Here is a 12,312-nt window from a genome sequence, read left to right as displayed (position 1 = left end):
TACCCTTTGCTTGGAAAGCAAGTAGTAATACCCAATGCTGGCTGAGACTGAGCCTCGATATATGTGAGAGAAAGGAGCATGGACCCAATTAAAATTCGTGAGCGTGAACGCCAGAGAGCTCAATTGAGAAAAATGAGCTCGAGCTCTAGTGAGTGCGAGACAAATTGAGACAACTGAGCCCGGGCGGGAGTGTGCTCAAGCACAATTAAAAATAAGTAAGTTCTATCTCAATTGAAGTTAAATGGTAGAAGTAAAGCGCTATTCGGATTGAAAAAAATGAACCCAGCCTAATTAAGAGAAATGAGCCCGATCTGAAGTGAACGTAAACCCGAGACAGAAGGAGCAAAACTGAAATTAGTGAGTGCAAATATCCAATTGAGCAAGAGTCCAATTGAGGGAAGTGAATCCACGAATCTAGTTTAGTGAGAGAGATCCCAATTGAAAGAAGTAAATCGAGCAAGAGTGTACGCAAATCAATTTAGAGTGGAAGTCCTAGTGAAGGAAGTGAGTGTGAGGTCAACTGAGAGAACCGAACCTGAGCAAAAGTTAGCGCAGTAATTGGCTGGTAGGCAGGTCTAGTTGCCGTTGGAGTTCATTGTTTTTCATGGGTGTGGATGATTAAAAAGTCAAGGTAGTTTTCTTTCTTCTATTCGGAAATGGAAGTGAATGAGAGTAAATGAACGTTACTTGAGTAATGCCTTAAGTATCATTTCGGGGGGATGTGGAAATCGATTGGAGAATGGATTATCATTACTCACACAACTCCATTTATTCTGCCGAACGAAATCTAGTAGTAAAATACGAAGAAAACTGGTATTTTAAAATTTTTCGAAGTTTTTTGTTACAGAGTAGAGCGATTACAGAAGGTTTGTTTGTAAGACTAAAAGGTATGATAATTGCTGTGCATTTAACAGGGTTGAAAAAAAAAAACATGATTTTTTAAAAAAACAACAACAAAAAGAACGTTTTTTATGTTTAAAACCTTTTTTTGTTTAAAACGTTTTAAACGTTTAAAACAAAGTACTTTGTTTTAAACAAAAAAAGGTTTAAAATGTTTATTTTGTTTAAAACAATAATCTAAATACGCATATATATTACATTTTTACACTCTTAGGTATGGCTTGCCATCTATATTCAACCGCTAGATCAAATTTCGGGAACTTCCCTAATCTCGATCTGCCCAAATGTTCAATTCCGGAGAAAGAAATCGGGATTTTTCCTGATCTCCATCCACGGATTATGTAGTTTAGTTTCTTTGTGTTACGTTCTACTGGTCGTCTGCGTTCTTAATCTTTAAACGCCCATTGACGCAACTGCTGTGTCAGGGCTTTAAACCTCAATGGCTCAGTCTTAAACCTCAAATTAAGGCTGGAAGATGGTTTTGGTACCAATTTATTCCTGAAAGATGCAGCTTTGCTGGTGTACATTTTATGTAGAGGGGAGGTGGGTAAATTTAGTTTTTTTTTCAAGTTTTTTGGGGGCCATTCCCCCTCTTGGGGGATAGATTCATAAAACTTGTTACGTGAAACAATGAAGTAGGCCACTACATGGTAATATCGTGTATTTGTACTTCTTGCTTATATGGGGGGAAGGGAGGGAGAAAAGTTAGCCATTTTTTGGAGTTTATGTTTTTTTGACGTAAATTAGATTTATTTTTACAACAAACATCAATAGCTCAGTCCTTAATTAAGCTAGAAAGATGATTTGTTACCAAAGTATTTTTGAGGGATGAATCTTTCCATCAGTTGCATTTTATGTATATAGGGGGTACGTATGTACGGCCGAGAGAGGGAGGATAAAGTTCGTTTTTTAATTTTTCATCAGGTTTTGGCGAGTATTCCTCCCCCCTTTGTGGTACATCCATAAAAATTGGTATGTGAAGGAATGAGGTAGTCCCCTACATGATAGTAACCTGTATGTGTACTTGTTGTTTATAGAGGAAGGGGGGTCAAATTTGGTTAATTTACATTTATTTTCGGGACGGTCCCATATAAGACAAGACATATTTCACTGAAGTGGTCTAGAAGCATAATTCTTGTTCGTATACATGTGTGCAGCAAAAATGATTTACATATGGACGTGGTACTATAGTGGGGGAGAGGAGAGAATGTCTAATTCAATGAATGTTTTCTGCGCATATATATTGAAAATATTTCCTACATAAAACGAATTCATTACACAATGGCTACCATTTCTTACATTATTGTCACAAGTATGTGGCCTACACATTCATCATTTTGTCAGCGTAGGGTGGCTGCAATGGTTGCCAGGGCCAAGTCAATATTTTCATATTTTTAATGATTTTCTATGTTTGTTCTTTTTCTACGAATATGGCGGGAATTTCACGAATGTTACCTCAATGGAATTTGTGGTCTATAAACTTTCCAATGGTGTATGACTCATGACTCTGTGATAATTAGGGAGGTCACCAGAGCCCCGAACGTGAGAGTCTACCATTTAGTTAAAATCACTGGCGGGCGTCTAGAGTTAATTGTGTTGTTATGCCGTAGACATTAATCATTATTAGCTATCCATGTTGCAGATAGAGATGTATCTTGAAAACTGTTTAGTCAAAATATATCATTTGCTCCTTGTAGGCTAGTCACTGCTCTTTTCTATGAGTTGTATTGTATTTGTCATAGTACTTCTTCTAGCTTATGATGTGAGAACTCTTCATTATTATGGAAGTGATAGTGATCAAAAAATACCCAAGTTTTGAATTTGTGAATTTTTATCTTAGAATAGTGTATAGTGTGTTTAACCTCCGTTATTCCTGGAAATTAAGAAATGTTCAAATACTTCATTTGAATTTCTGTTGGTTTAGTTATACGCACATTGATGTGCAGAATTTCGTTCAGTAATTGCTGTTATAAGAATATAACTCTGCTTGTAATTTACTCCATGCACAAATCCTGCGGAGGATGGATGGGTTGTTTGTTAGAAAATTAAATTAACTTAATCAATCTGATATTTTAGTTGTTTTAAACATGTTCAACCACCATCGAAAAAAAACACGTTTAAAACATTTTGTTTAAAACAAACTGAATAAAACAACAGCCCTCGTTTTAAACATGTTTTAAACACTTGTTTTAAACATTTTGTTTTAAACATATCAACCCTGGCATTTAAGGATAACAAAGAGATAATAGCTATTATTCTACATCAACCTTCACAAAATCTGCGGACCCAAACACAACACAAACTACTTTTTGAAGATTAGTTGATTGGTAATTAGGAACACAATACAAACCACTTTTTGAAATTTAATTAATTGGTAATTAGAGTTTAACGTCACTTTTCAGCAGAGGCTAGTGACACGTGAACCTACAAATTAACGTAGTACCGGTATTCGAACATTGGCTCGCACCAGAAATCGTGTTTGAATCTCCCGCACAAAGATGCATACGACAACCATATAGTCATGAAGGAACCCCTTTTAAAAGAATGGTTATGGTTAGTGTGTTAAAACTTATTGAGGATAAATGACTGCAAAATGTAAAATTTGTATTTCTGGCGTCCTACCGCAAAAAAAAGTATGTAATATTGATTTATTGCAAATTAGAACTCAAATTTTGTGTTGCACTGAAGCAAACCGCTACGGAATTTTTTTTTTGAACATTGAAAGTGACACATGAATTATAACGTACAGTTTTAAAATAATAATAATAATAATGATGATAATAATAATAATAATAATAATAATAATAATAATAATAATAATAATAAGAAGAAGAAGAAGAAGAAGAATCTGTCTTCACTTCTATGAATTCAAAGATTATAATCTGGAGAGAGAGAGAGAGAGACAGAGAGAGCGAGAGCGAGAGAGAGAGAAATAGAATCGAAATCCGGCAGTTTATTTCAACATATTTTTTGCCCTAGGTTCATTCTTTTCCTATTTGCCTCTAAATGTTTGAACCTAGAAGAGTCACGTGTAGACATACGTTTGGAAGCACAGTTCTATTTTATGAACCTACCTTTATTATCATTGTATGCAACGAAGGTTTCAATGGAATAGAATGAATACATAAAACATAAGGCTTTTTTAAAAAATAAAGCAAAAAATATGCTTTTATTGCGTCATTTTGTACAAGAACAGCAAGGAAATACATATATTTACATAAAATATTTATTATCTTTGTTTCTTTTTTGATTTCCCAGGCTTTTTCTTTTTGTCGTTCTTTAGACGCCTATTATCTTTCTTCATTCTCCTGTCAACGACTTTGTAAGGTCCTTTGACGCCAGGCGGTCGTCGAACTCTCTTCCCAGTCATGTGCTTCTTTGCAACTACATAAGCCACGTCCGGCTTCTTTGTCTTCGCAGCTTTCTTGTATATCCTAAGTTAAAAAATAATCAATGAGTAGAAATAAGCAATAATTAAATACATACAACATATATACATTCAAAATAATTTAAGGTTTCTTCTTTCCATTGTACGAAAACCCTGTAACCAACATACCACATGAAACGAGATTATGAGAACCACACATTCCACGCACGAACTCAAAACAGAACATAGGGGCCGCGGTGGTTCAGTGGTAGAGCGTCTACCTCTGGTGCATGGGGTCCCTGGTTCGATCCCAGATCGCGCCAAGTGAACTTCGTGGTGGACAAGCACTCTAAAGATATGATTTCATTTCAAAACATAACATAATCACTGTTCGTGAAGGGAAGGGAGAAAGAGAAAAGTGAGTTTCAATATCAATGAATCAAGAAATTTGAAAACTTGTTGAATAACTTAAACGTTTTCAATATGGAGACTAATTGATAGGGACGTAGTGTTTAAAATCGGAATGCGAACGACTATTTAGGTTTGTGTCCAAGGCTAGTACCCTCGACGGGACCGGAACCATTCACATACTGTGACGCGACTTGGCCACGAATGAGCATATGAAAAATTGTTAAATACCACATTACGATGACTCAAACACAGGACATTATATGTAACGGTAAATAATATCAATGTTACTAGATATTTTTTTTGAATAATTACTTATATCAACCTTACAGTTTATATTTTTTTGAGAAATATAGCAATCAATCTTCTATATAAATAAAAATGAAATTGACTATGTTTGTGACTTAATAACTCTTGAACCACCTGACCGATCTCGATCAAATTTTCATCGTTTATGAGGTTCGAGCCTGGGATGGCTTTTATCATTTCACTTAGAACGGAGGAGAAGATATTTAAAAATGATCGAAATGACCGATATTAATGTCGAATCAATAGTTTTCGGGGTTGTTGAGATGAACAGTGACACTTCAGATGCCGTTTAAATCCAAATTCACTCCTTTATGGCCAAAATGAAGCGTATTCTCCCCGTGCGAAGAATGGGTATTCCGCTAGTATAAAATATGGAAATATTCCTTACAATGAAGTAAAAGGGAAAAGATGTTTAAAATTCCGGTATTTATCAATGCTACAATACTAGAACAGCATAGAATTTTGTTTCCTTTTATTTTTGGCTGATATTGATGATATTTCTTTTATAAATTCTCTGCTTATATTATATTATATATATATATAAACAGTGGCGGATCCAAGGGGGAAGCTATAGGGGCTATAGTTCCCCTTGACGTTCAGGTATACACGATAAAATGAGCTTCAATCCTGCTTTACACTGGATAAAGCGGCAAACTATGGTTTAGCCCCTCCCTTGATCATATCCTGGATCCGCCACTGTATATATATATACATACATATATATATATATATATATATATATATATATATATATATATATATATATATATATATATATATATATATATATATATATATATATATATATATATATATATATATATATATAGACAGATAATTTAACTCGAACTGGCAACACTGCTACAATTGGAGTGTCGTGTAGGTAGGAGACAAATGACGAACGTAGTGTGTACCGTGGATGTGTACAAGTCACTTCAACGCTGCTGCGGTCCCATATTACGGTGTGTGTGTGGCGAGTTGACATTGTTAAAGTGATTGTTGTGTGAAATATCGCCCTAACGCATATGTTCACGCGTGCAGAACAGCATGTGTTTACGAAATTCCAGGTGGCACGAGGGCGAAATGCTAGGGCGATTCACAGAGGATTAGTAGAGGCCTGTGGTGAAGCTGCTCTACCGTATCGGACAGTGGCGAGATGGGTTGCAGAATTTCAGGCGGGACGACAGTCAACAGACAAAATGCACGGTGGTGGGCATATGCGAACGGCTACGGACGAAATTCATCTTGCAAGACTACGGAGACTGCTTAACAGTGATCGGCGCTGGACTTGTAGTGAATTGGCGCAGGAACTGAACATTTCTTCCGGATCAGTGTTCCGCATGCTAACACAAGATCTTGGCATGCGAAAAATTCATTGGTTTCATTTGATACTAATTTCTATTAGTTACAGTTGAATGCTTAATTGTTAATTATCTAGCTTAGAGTCAGATGGGTACCCCGTGCTCTGATCGAGGTTCAAAAGTGGCATAGGTGGGAATTGTGCGCCTACACCTTCAACGTTACGAAGAGGAAGATGATGATTACCGCATTATTGCAAGTCACGAAACGTGGGGAAGACCCTACGAGCCTGAATTGAAACGTCAGTCAAGTGAATGACGTCACCCAGAATCTCCACGACCGAAAAAGCTTAGGTAAAAGCCAGCACACATGAAGGTGATGATGATAATGCCATACGACCATGAAGGCATTATCCTGTCACATTAAGTTCCACCGGGCGTTACCGTCAATGCTGCATACTATACTTCATACCTCAGTCGCCATTTGCGACCAGCATTGCGGCACAAACGTCAACATTTCCTGGAGTCTGGAACAATTCTCCTACACGACAATGCCTGATGCCAGGCGGCCAATGCAGTACACACTCTGTTACGACGATGGGGCTGGGAGGTATTGGAGCTCCCGCCATACTCCGCGGATATGAGCCCCTGCGATTTTGATCTTTTCCCAAAAAATGAAAGAACCTCTCAGGGGCAAACGTTTCAGAGACATTCGCAACACTGTTCGTGCCTTTGACAGGTATTCAACGGTTACCAGATGTCTGGCGAAGGCTTCAACAAGCTGGCGGAGACTACATCGAAGGACTGTAAGCTTCTTGAGGTGAGTGATTCACTACATTCAATTTCACAACTATGTTGCCACTTTGAGTTAAATGATCCTCGTATATATATATATATATATATATATATATATACTATCGTTACAAACGAAAATTATAACTTGAATATCAAGAACTGTATTTATTTTTTTATACACCTCCTCATGACGAACTTACGGAAAATGAAAAGAAAAAATAAATAATTTTAAGAACCGGTTAGGGAGAATAGACTGAACTACCTTCACTGAAAGTGGGGCGAGAAAAGTATGAGAGTGTGGTACGTTAAGAGAAAATTATCTTTTTATCGCTGAATATAACTTACTGTCTTAATTGCCTGGCCTTCTCCCTGTCCGAAATATCAACATTTTCCATTATGGCTTCTGCTTTCTTTTTGGCCTTCTCCAACCGTTTCAACGCTCGCTTCTTTTTCCTCGCTTTCGCTTCTACTATCTTCTTAATCGGTCTTGCGTTTATTTCTTTCAACTTCTGTTCGTATTCTCTCACCAGTTCCTGAAAACAAAATGTCACTCTATCAGTTGTAACTTTTAACCAAAACTGAATACAAAAAAATCAACGCTGGTATTAACATCACTGATAAATGTTTTTAAATAAGAATAATTGATAAATGCTTTTAAATAAATTTTCAATAACTGAGACATAGGATTATGCTCGGTGAGCGTCACAGGTGCTAAACCTACGATGCCTAAAAGGATTAAATAATTTATTCCTTTTTCAAATCGCTTCTTCGCATCCAAAAATATGGATTTTTCTCCTTTCACCTAAACTTTTAATTTCCCTATTAAATTGTAACCTAGGTGTTATGAGATTGCCACTTGATTAAAAAATAAGTAAATAATTATCCAATGAAGTAAGGGCATAGATTTTACCGTATATCTATAGATAAGATGATGCAAAGGTTTTGTAGATAAAATTTAAATTTTGTCAATTTTCCTTGATCTATTACGTTTATCAGTGAAGTGAAATGAAATACATGAATAAATGAATATTGGGGGAAAATGGGGCCATTGGTCTCCACCATGATGAAATTAAATGAAATACATGTGAGGAGGGAAAAAATTAGAATTTCACAACAAGATTTTATTAATTACAAATCGCCAGTTTTACAAAGTACCGGTCAGTGCAAAGAAAGAAATGTTACATAAAGTTTTCCTGAAAGATCACTGGAAGTGCGTTTGTTATTAATACAGGAGAAGGTAAATCAAGATGATGCAGTTCTCCAAGCAATAGTAGTTTTCTGAAAGGGCTTGTTCTGTAGATGGCAAATGTATACATTCAGCTTACCTATATGTACACATTTAAATAAATAAAATGTACATTTTGGTAAGTGTAATTTTTAAGTAGATGTTTTGAGTTTACGACAAGCACTGTTTGACGACAATATTGTACATTGTATCATGTTAGTCTCGATGTTAGGAAGATAACTAAATATTTTTCATCCGAACACGAGCCAACCGCAGGAAAGGTAATGTTAAACAAAACAGAAAATGGGAGAATCTTGTCTTTCCAAAGAACAAGTAAAATTAAGAGTTAATAATTCGGACATAGTTGTGTCCAGCATCAGACCGGAAGAAAAATAAATAAATAAATAAAATAAAAAGTGAAATTCTATCTGATTCTACTACATTCAATATTATTTCTTTAACAAGATAACTGAGAAACTAGGCAGTGAATCAGATTCCTTTGTACTTCAGTACAGAGTATGATTGGATGCTGGTTTAATTGGGATAAGCAATGTAAAATCTTTGATGAGGGAATGGACAAGAATATGGAAATAACTGGCATAAAAGAGGTAACCACTTCGAATACGATTTGCGTCTGAATGGTAGATGCTAGTCAGAAGGTCTCAGCTTTCTCTAGCCTAACAAACTGACGCAGCCTTTCAGACTCGAAATTACGCATAACAGTAAGAACGCAAAATAGATCACTTTCACCGATAAAACCTTGCAAATGGATATTAGAAGAATTAGTAGAAGAACCTAAAAGAGAAAACTCCAATTGGTGCTTAAAGTAAAACAGCCAAGAATACAAAAGTCTTTTGAGTTTACAGAAAGACACTCACTGAACATAAGACTACGTCAAAAGCTAGAACACACTTACTACATCTAAACACTTTTTTCGTATCTATAGGTGAATAAATGTCGAAGAAGCATTGCCGTTGTTTGAAGTTCTTTCAAATTGGTCACCTTGTGTATACTGGTGCCACGAATTCAAAATAGATTGTTCAGCAATAAAATCATGATTTGGATTCTAAGTGCCTTATACTTATGAGATATTAGCTAATAGTAGTTCTTGAGTGAGGCAATTCAGCAGGCGTTTTCCAACGGTGTGCATATAAGTCAACGGCTGCAAAAGAAAAGGAAAGCTCCTAAGATTTATGCAATGAACGGGAGCACACAAGTTAAATAGGGATAAGAAAGGTTTCTCTTGGGTTGCCATAAGAAGAATATTATATTCTTTTTTGAGAATGTGTCTCGAAAGTCCCCTGACATAGGGTGACTCGATTATTATCAGAACTACAACAAATGTAAGAGGGAAAAACGCCTCCAAATATGATATTTTCAATCTAAATTGAAAGAATTCTTTAAATCGAACGAGCCGTTTGGGCTGTACACTCTTTACGCGCCCCACGTTAAATGAAAATAAAACGTTGCAATTTACCTGGATCCACAATACAAGTGAATGCAGCTATTGTCTGTTATGCTAACGTGCCGATGGCCATCCTCCATTTCAAACGTGTCCCCATTCACCATACTCTTACAAAATTTGTCCACCACCCGTCCTGTCCTTTCCTCTCCCAGCCCCAGGTAAATAACAACGTTGCATTTTCATTTAACATTCGGGGCATAAAGAATGTACAGCCCAAATAGCTCGTCCACTTGAAAAAATTCCTTCACTTTAGATTTAGAAAGTGTTAGTGCAACGGAATTTATAACGGAAGAAAGCTCTACGAGTTATAACAGAAAGGTAGAGGTTACAGTTTCGCTGCTATAAATTAAGATTATGAAAGAATGTTAAAGTAGATTATGAGATAATGGCAAGTAAATTTTGAACTGTCATTCTGTTTTCTACTCTTTGAATTTTATTACATAATAATAACTTTCGACGTAGCTAATCACAATAGCAAGTAGAGTTACCTTTGGAACTGGTGTTTCTTTTTTCATATGCTTTTTCTCATCCTCAACGAACCACTCAGGCAGATGTTGTTCACCAAAACAATAGCGATTCCATCCAGCGTCCAACAGATCTCTCTTCATTTTCTTTGACTGCACCATCAACGTTCCAAGAGCCAAACCCTCTGGATCAAGCTTTCGTTTCTTTGGCTTCGGAACTGAAGACATTTTAAAATAACACATTTATTAAATTAGAAATACAAGATATTGAATTGAAAAGAATGCCTAATATTAAATGTGTGTAAAATATTTCTAATGAGAGATCTGATATTTCGAACAGGGTTCCTACCTGAATTCTCCGTAACTTTCCCTGGCCTTTGGCAGGAAATTCCCTGACCTTCATGACGGATGTCGGATGACGTTGATATAAAAATAAGGATTAAATAACGGTGAATATTTATATATGAGAAGATTTATTCTATACAGACAAATAATAATCAATTGCTTATACGTACATTCCACTTACCTCCAATAAAAATCTGAGTAATGTCCCATTCTGTGATCATTAATTGTAGGCTAAGCTGAAATTGCTGTACAATTAATGTTCGAAAAATATATTTTATAAAATTTCCCTGACTTTTCCTGATTTCCCTCACCTACACTATTTTCCCTGACTTCCCTGACCAATAGGAACCCTGTCGAAAGAACAGCTATCATCAATAACGAGTAATAGCTGTAGGGTAATTCAAATGAAAATATTATTTTATTCCAAAATAATTTTTAATCTAAAATTTTGCGTTTAATGTCCTAAGTTTATGCCCGGCTAGCTAAAACAGATAATCATAAATGAATGATGTTAAGGCTCTGGAGAGAAGCGTTTCCACCACAAACCCACTAAAAGATTCTTCATAGAAAAAGTAAACGCAACAGCAACACTCAGCTAGTATGCCTCTCTTTGCAGTATTTGTACGAAGCATTGGTCTACAAATAAATGGCCGGCCAAACGGCTCACACTGAACTGGGTGATAGATGGTTGGCTCACCTTTATTTACGGCTACTAAGACGAATCAACGTGAAATTTTCGAATTACCAAAAATATGTAAAACGGCTTACTATATATATACAGATGGTGATCAGAAAAATGGAAACACCTGAACGAAATTGCAACTTACCAGATTAATATGGTGACGGGCCACCTTTCGCCTTCAGAACAGCCTTGATGCGACGTGGGATGGAGGCATAGAGGTCGTGAGTAGTAGCAAGTGGAATTTTACACCATTCCTCGTGCAGGGCATCGGCCAGTTCTGTGAGAGAGGATGGAGGAGGAAATCGTCACCGGAGTCGTGTTTCCAAGACGGACCACAGATGTTCAATTATGTTGAGATCTGGGGATTGGGCGGGCCAGGGGAGGTGTTGAACTTCTTCCCGATGTTCCTCAAACCACGCTGTAACAACGCCAGCTGTGTGAATGGGGCATTATCATCCCGGAAGATGGCGTCATTGTCCGGGAACAACATCCGGACCATAGGATGCAAGTGGTCTCCTAAAATTGCGACATAATCGTTGGTAGTGATTCGTCCGCTAAGTGTGACCACAGGACCCAATGAAAACCATGATATGGCGGTCCACAGCATCACCGAACCGCCGCCATGTTTCACAGTTGGGCGGAGACACTGCAGATCATAAGCTTTTTTGGGCGTTCTCCACACATAAAACACGGCCCGTGGTTGGGAATAGGGTGAAGGATGACTCATCCGACCATATCACACATTTCCAGTCCTCAACGGTCCAAGTTGCATGGTCGCGGCACCATTTGCGGCGTGCGAAAGCGTTATGGTCCTTGATGAGCGGTTTGGCCCGTGCAACACGACCCCGCAAGTTCATGTCATGTAATTCGCGGCGGACTGTGATTGTCGAAACAGGGTGGGGGAAGTGCTGATTGAGTTCCTCCGTCACTTGCTCCGCAGTGGCACGACGGTTTTGTGTGATAATGCGCTTTAATATCCGGCGTGACTTGTCACTCATGATTTTCTTCCGCCCACTGTCCCGCTTCTCCGATGTGGTTTTCCCGTGTGTTGTGT

The 12,312-nt window shown here is 37.2% G+C and overlaps 1 protein-coding gene across 1 annotated transcript in view; it reads right to left on the bottom strand.

Annotated features, from left to right (window-relative positions):
* Positions 1-4,038: 4,038 nt before the first annotated feature.
* Positions 4,039-12,312, bottom strand: part of LOC145694348 (pre-rRNA 2'-O-ribose RNA methyltransferase FTSJ3) — a 49,233-nt gene continuing 40,959 nt past the window's right edge. The window contains exons 12-14 of the mRNA XM_081770481.1: positions 10,256-10,449; positions 7,423-7,610; positions 4,039-4,334 (exon numbers count right to left, since the gene is read on the bottom strand). Of these exons, the coding sequence (XP_081626607.1) occupies positions 4,130-4,334; positions 7,423-7,610; positions 10,256-10,449 (587 nt within the window). The 3' untranslated portion in view covers positions 4,039-4,129. The remainder of the gene's footprint in view (positions 4,335-7,422; positions 7,611-10,255; positions 10,450-12,312) is intronic.

This window comes from Thermobia domestica, chromosome 9 (assembly GCF_964235325.1).
Source record: "Thermobia domestica chromosome 9, izTheDome1.hap1.1, whole genome shotgun sequence".
In the NCBI taxonomy this organism is placed as follows: Eukaryota; Metazoa; Arthropoda; class Insecta; order Zygentoma; family Lepismatidae; genus Thermobia; species Thermobia domestica.
The sequence above is the reverse complement of the archived record's forward strand: the minus strand, read 5'-3'. Positions and strand labels throughout refer to the sequence as shown.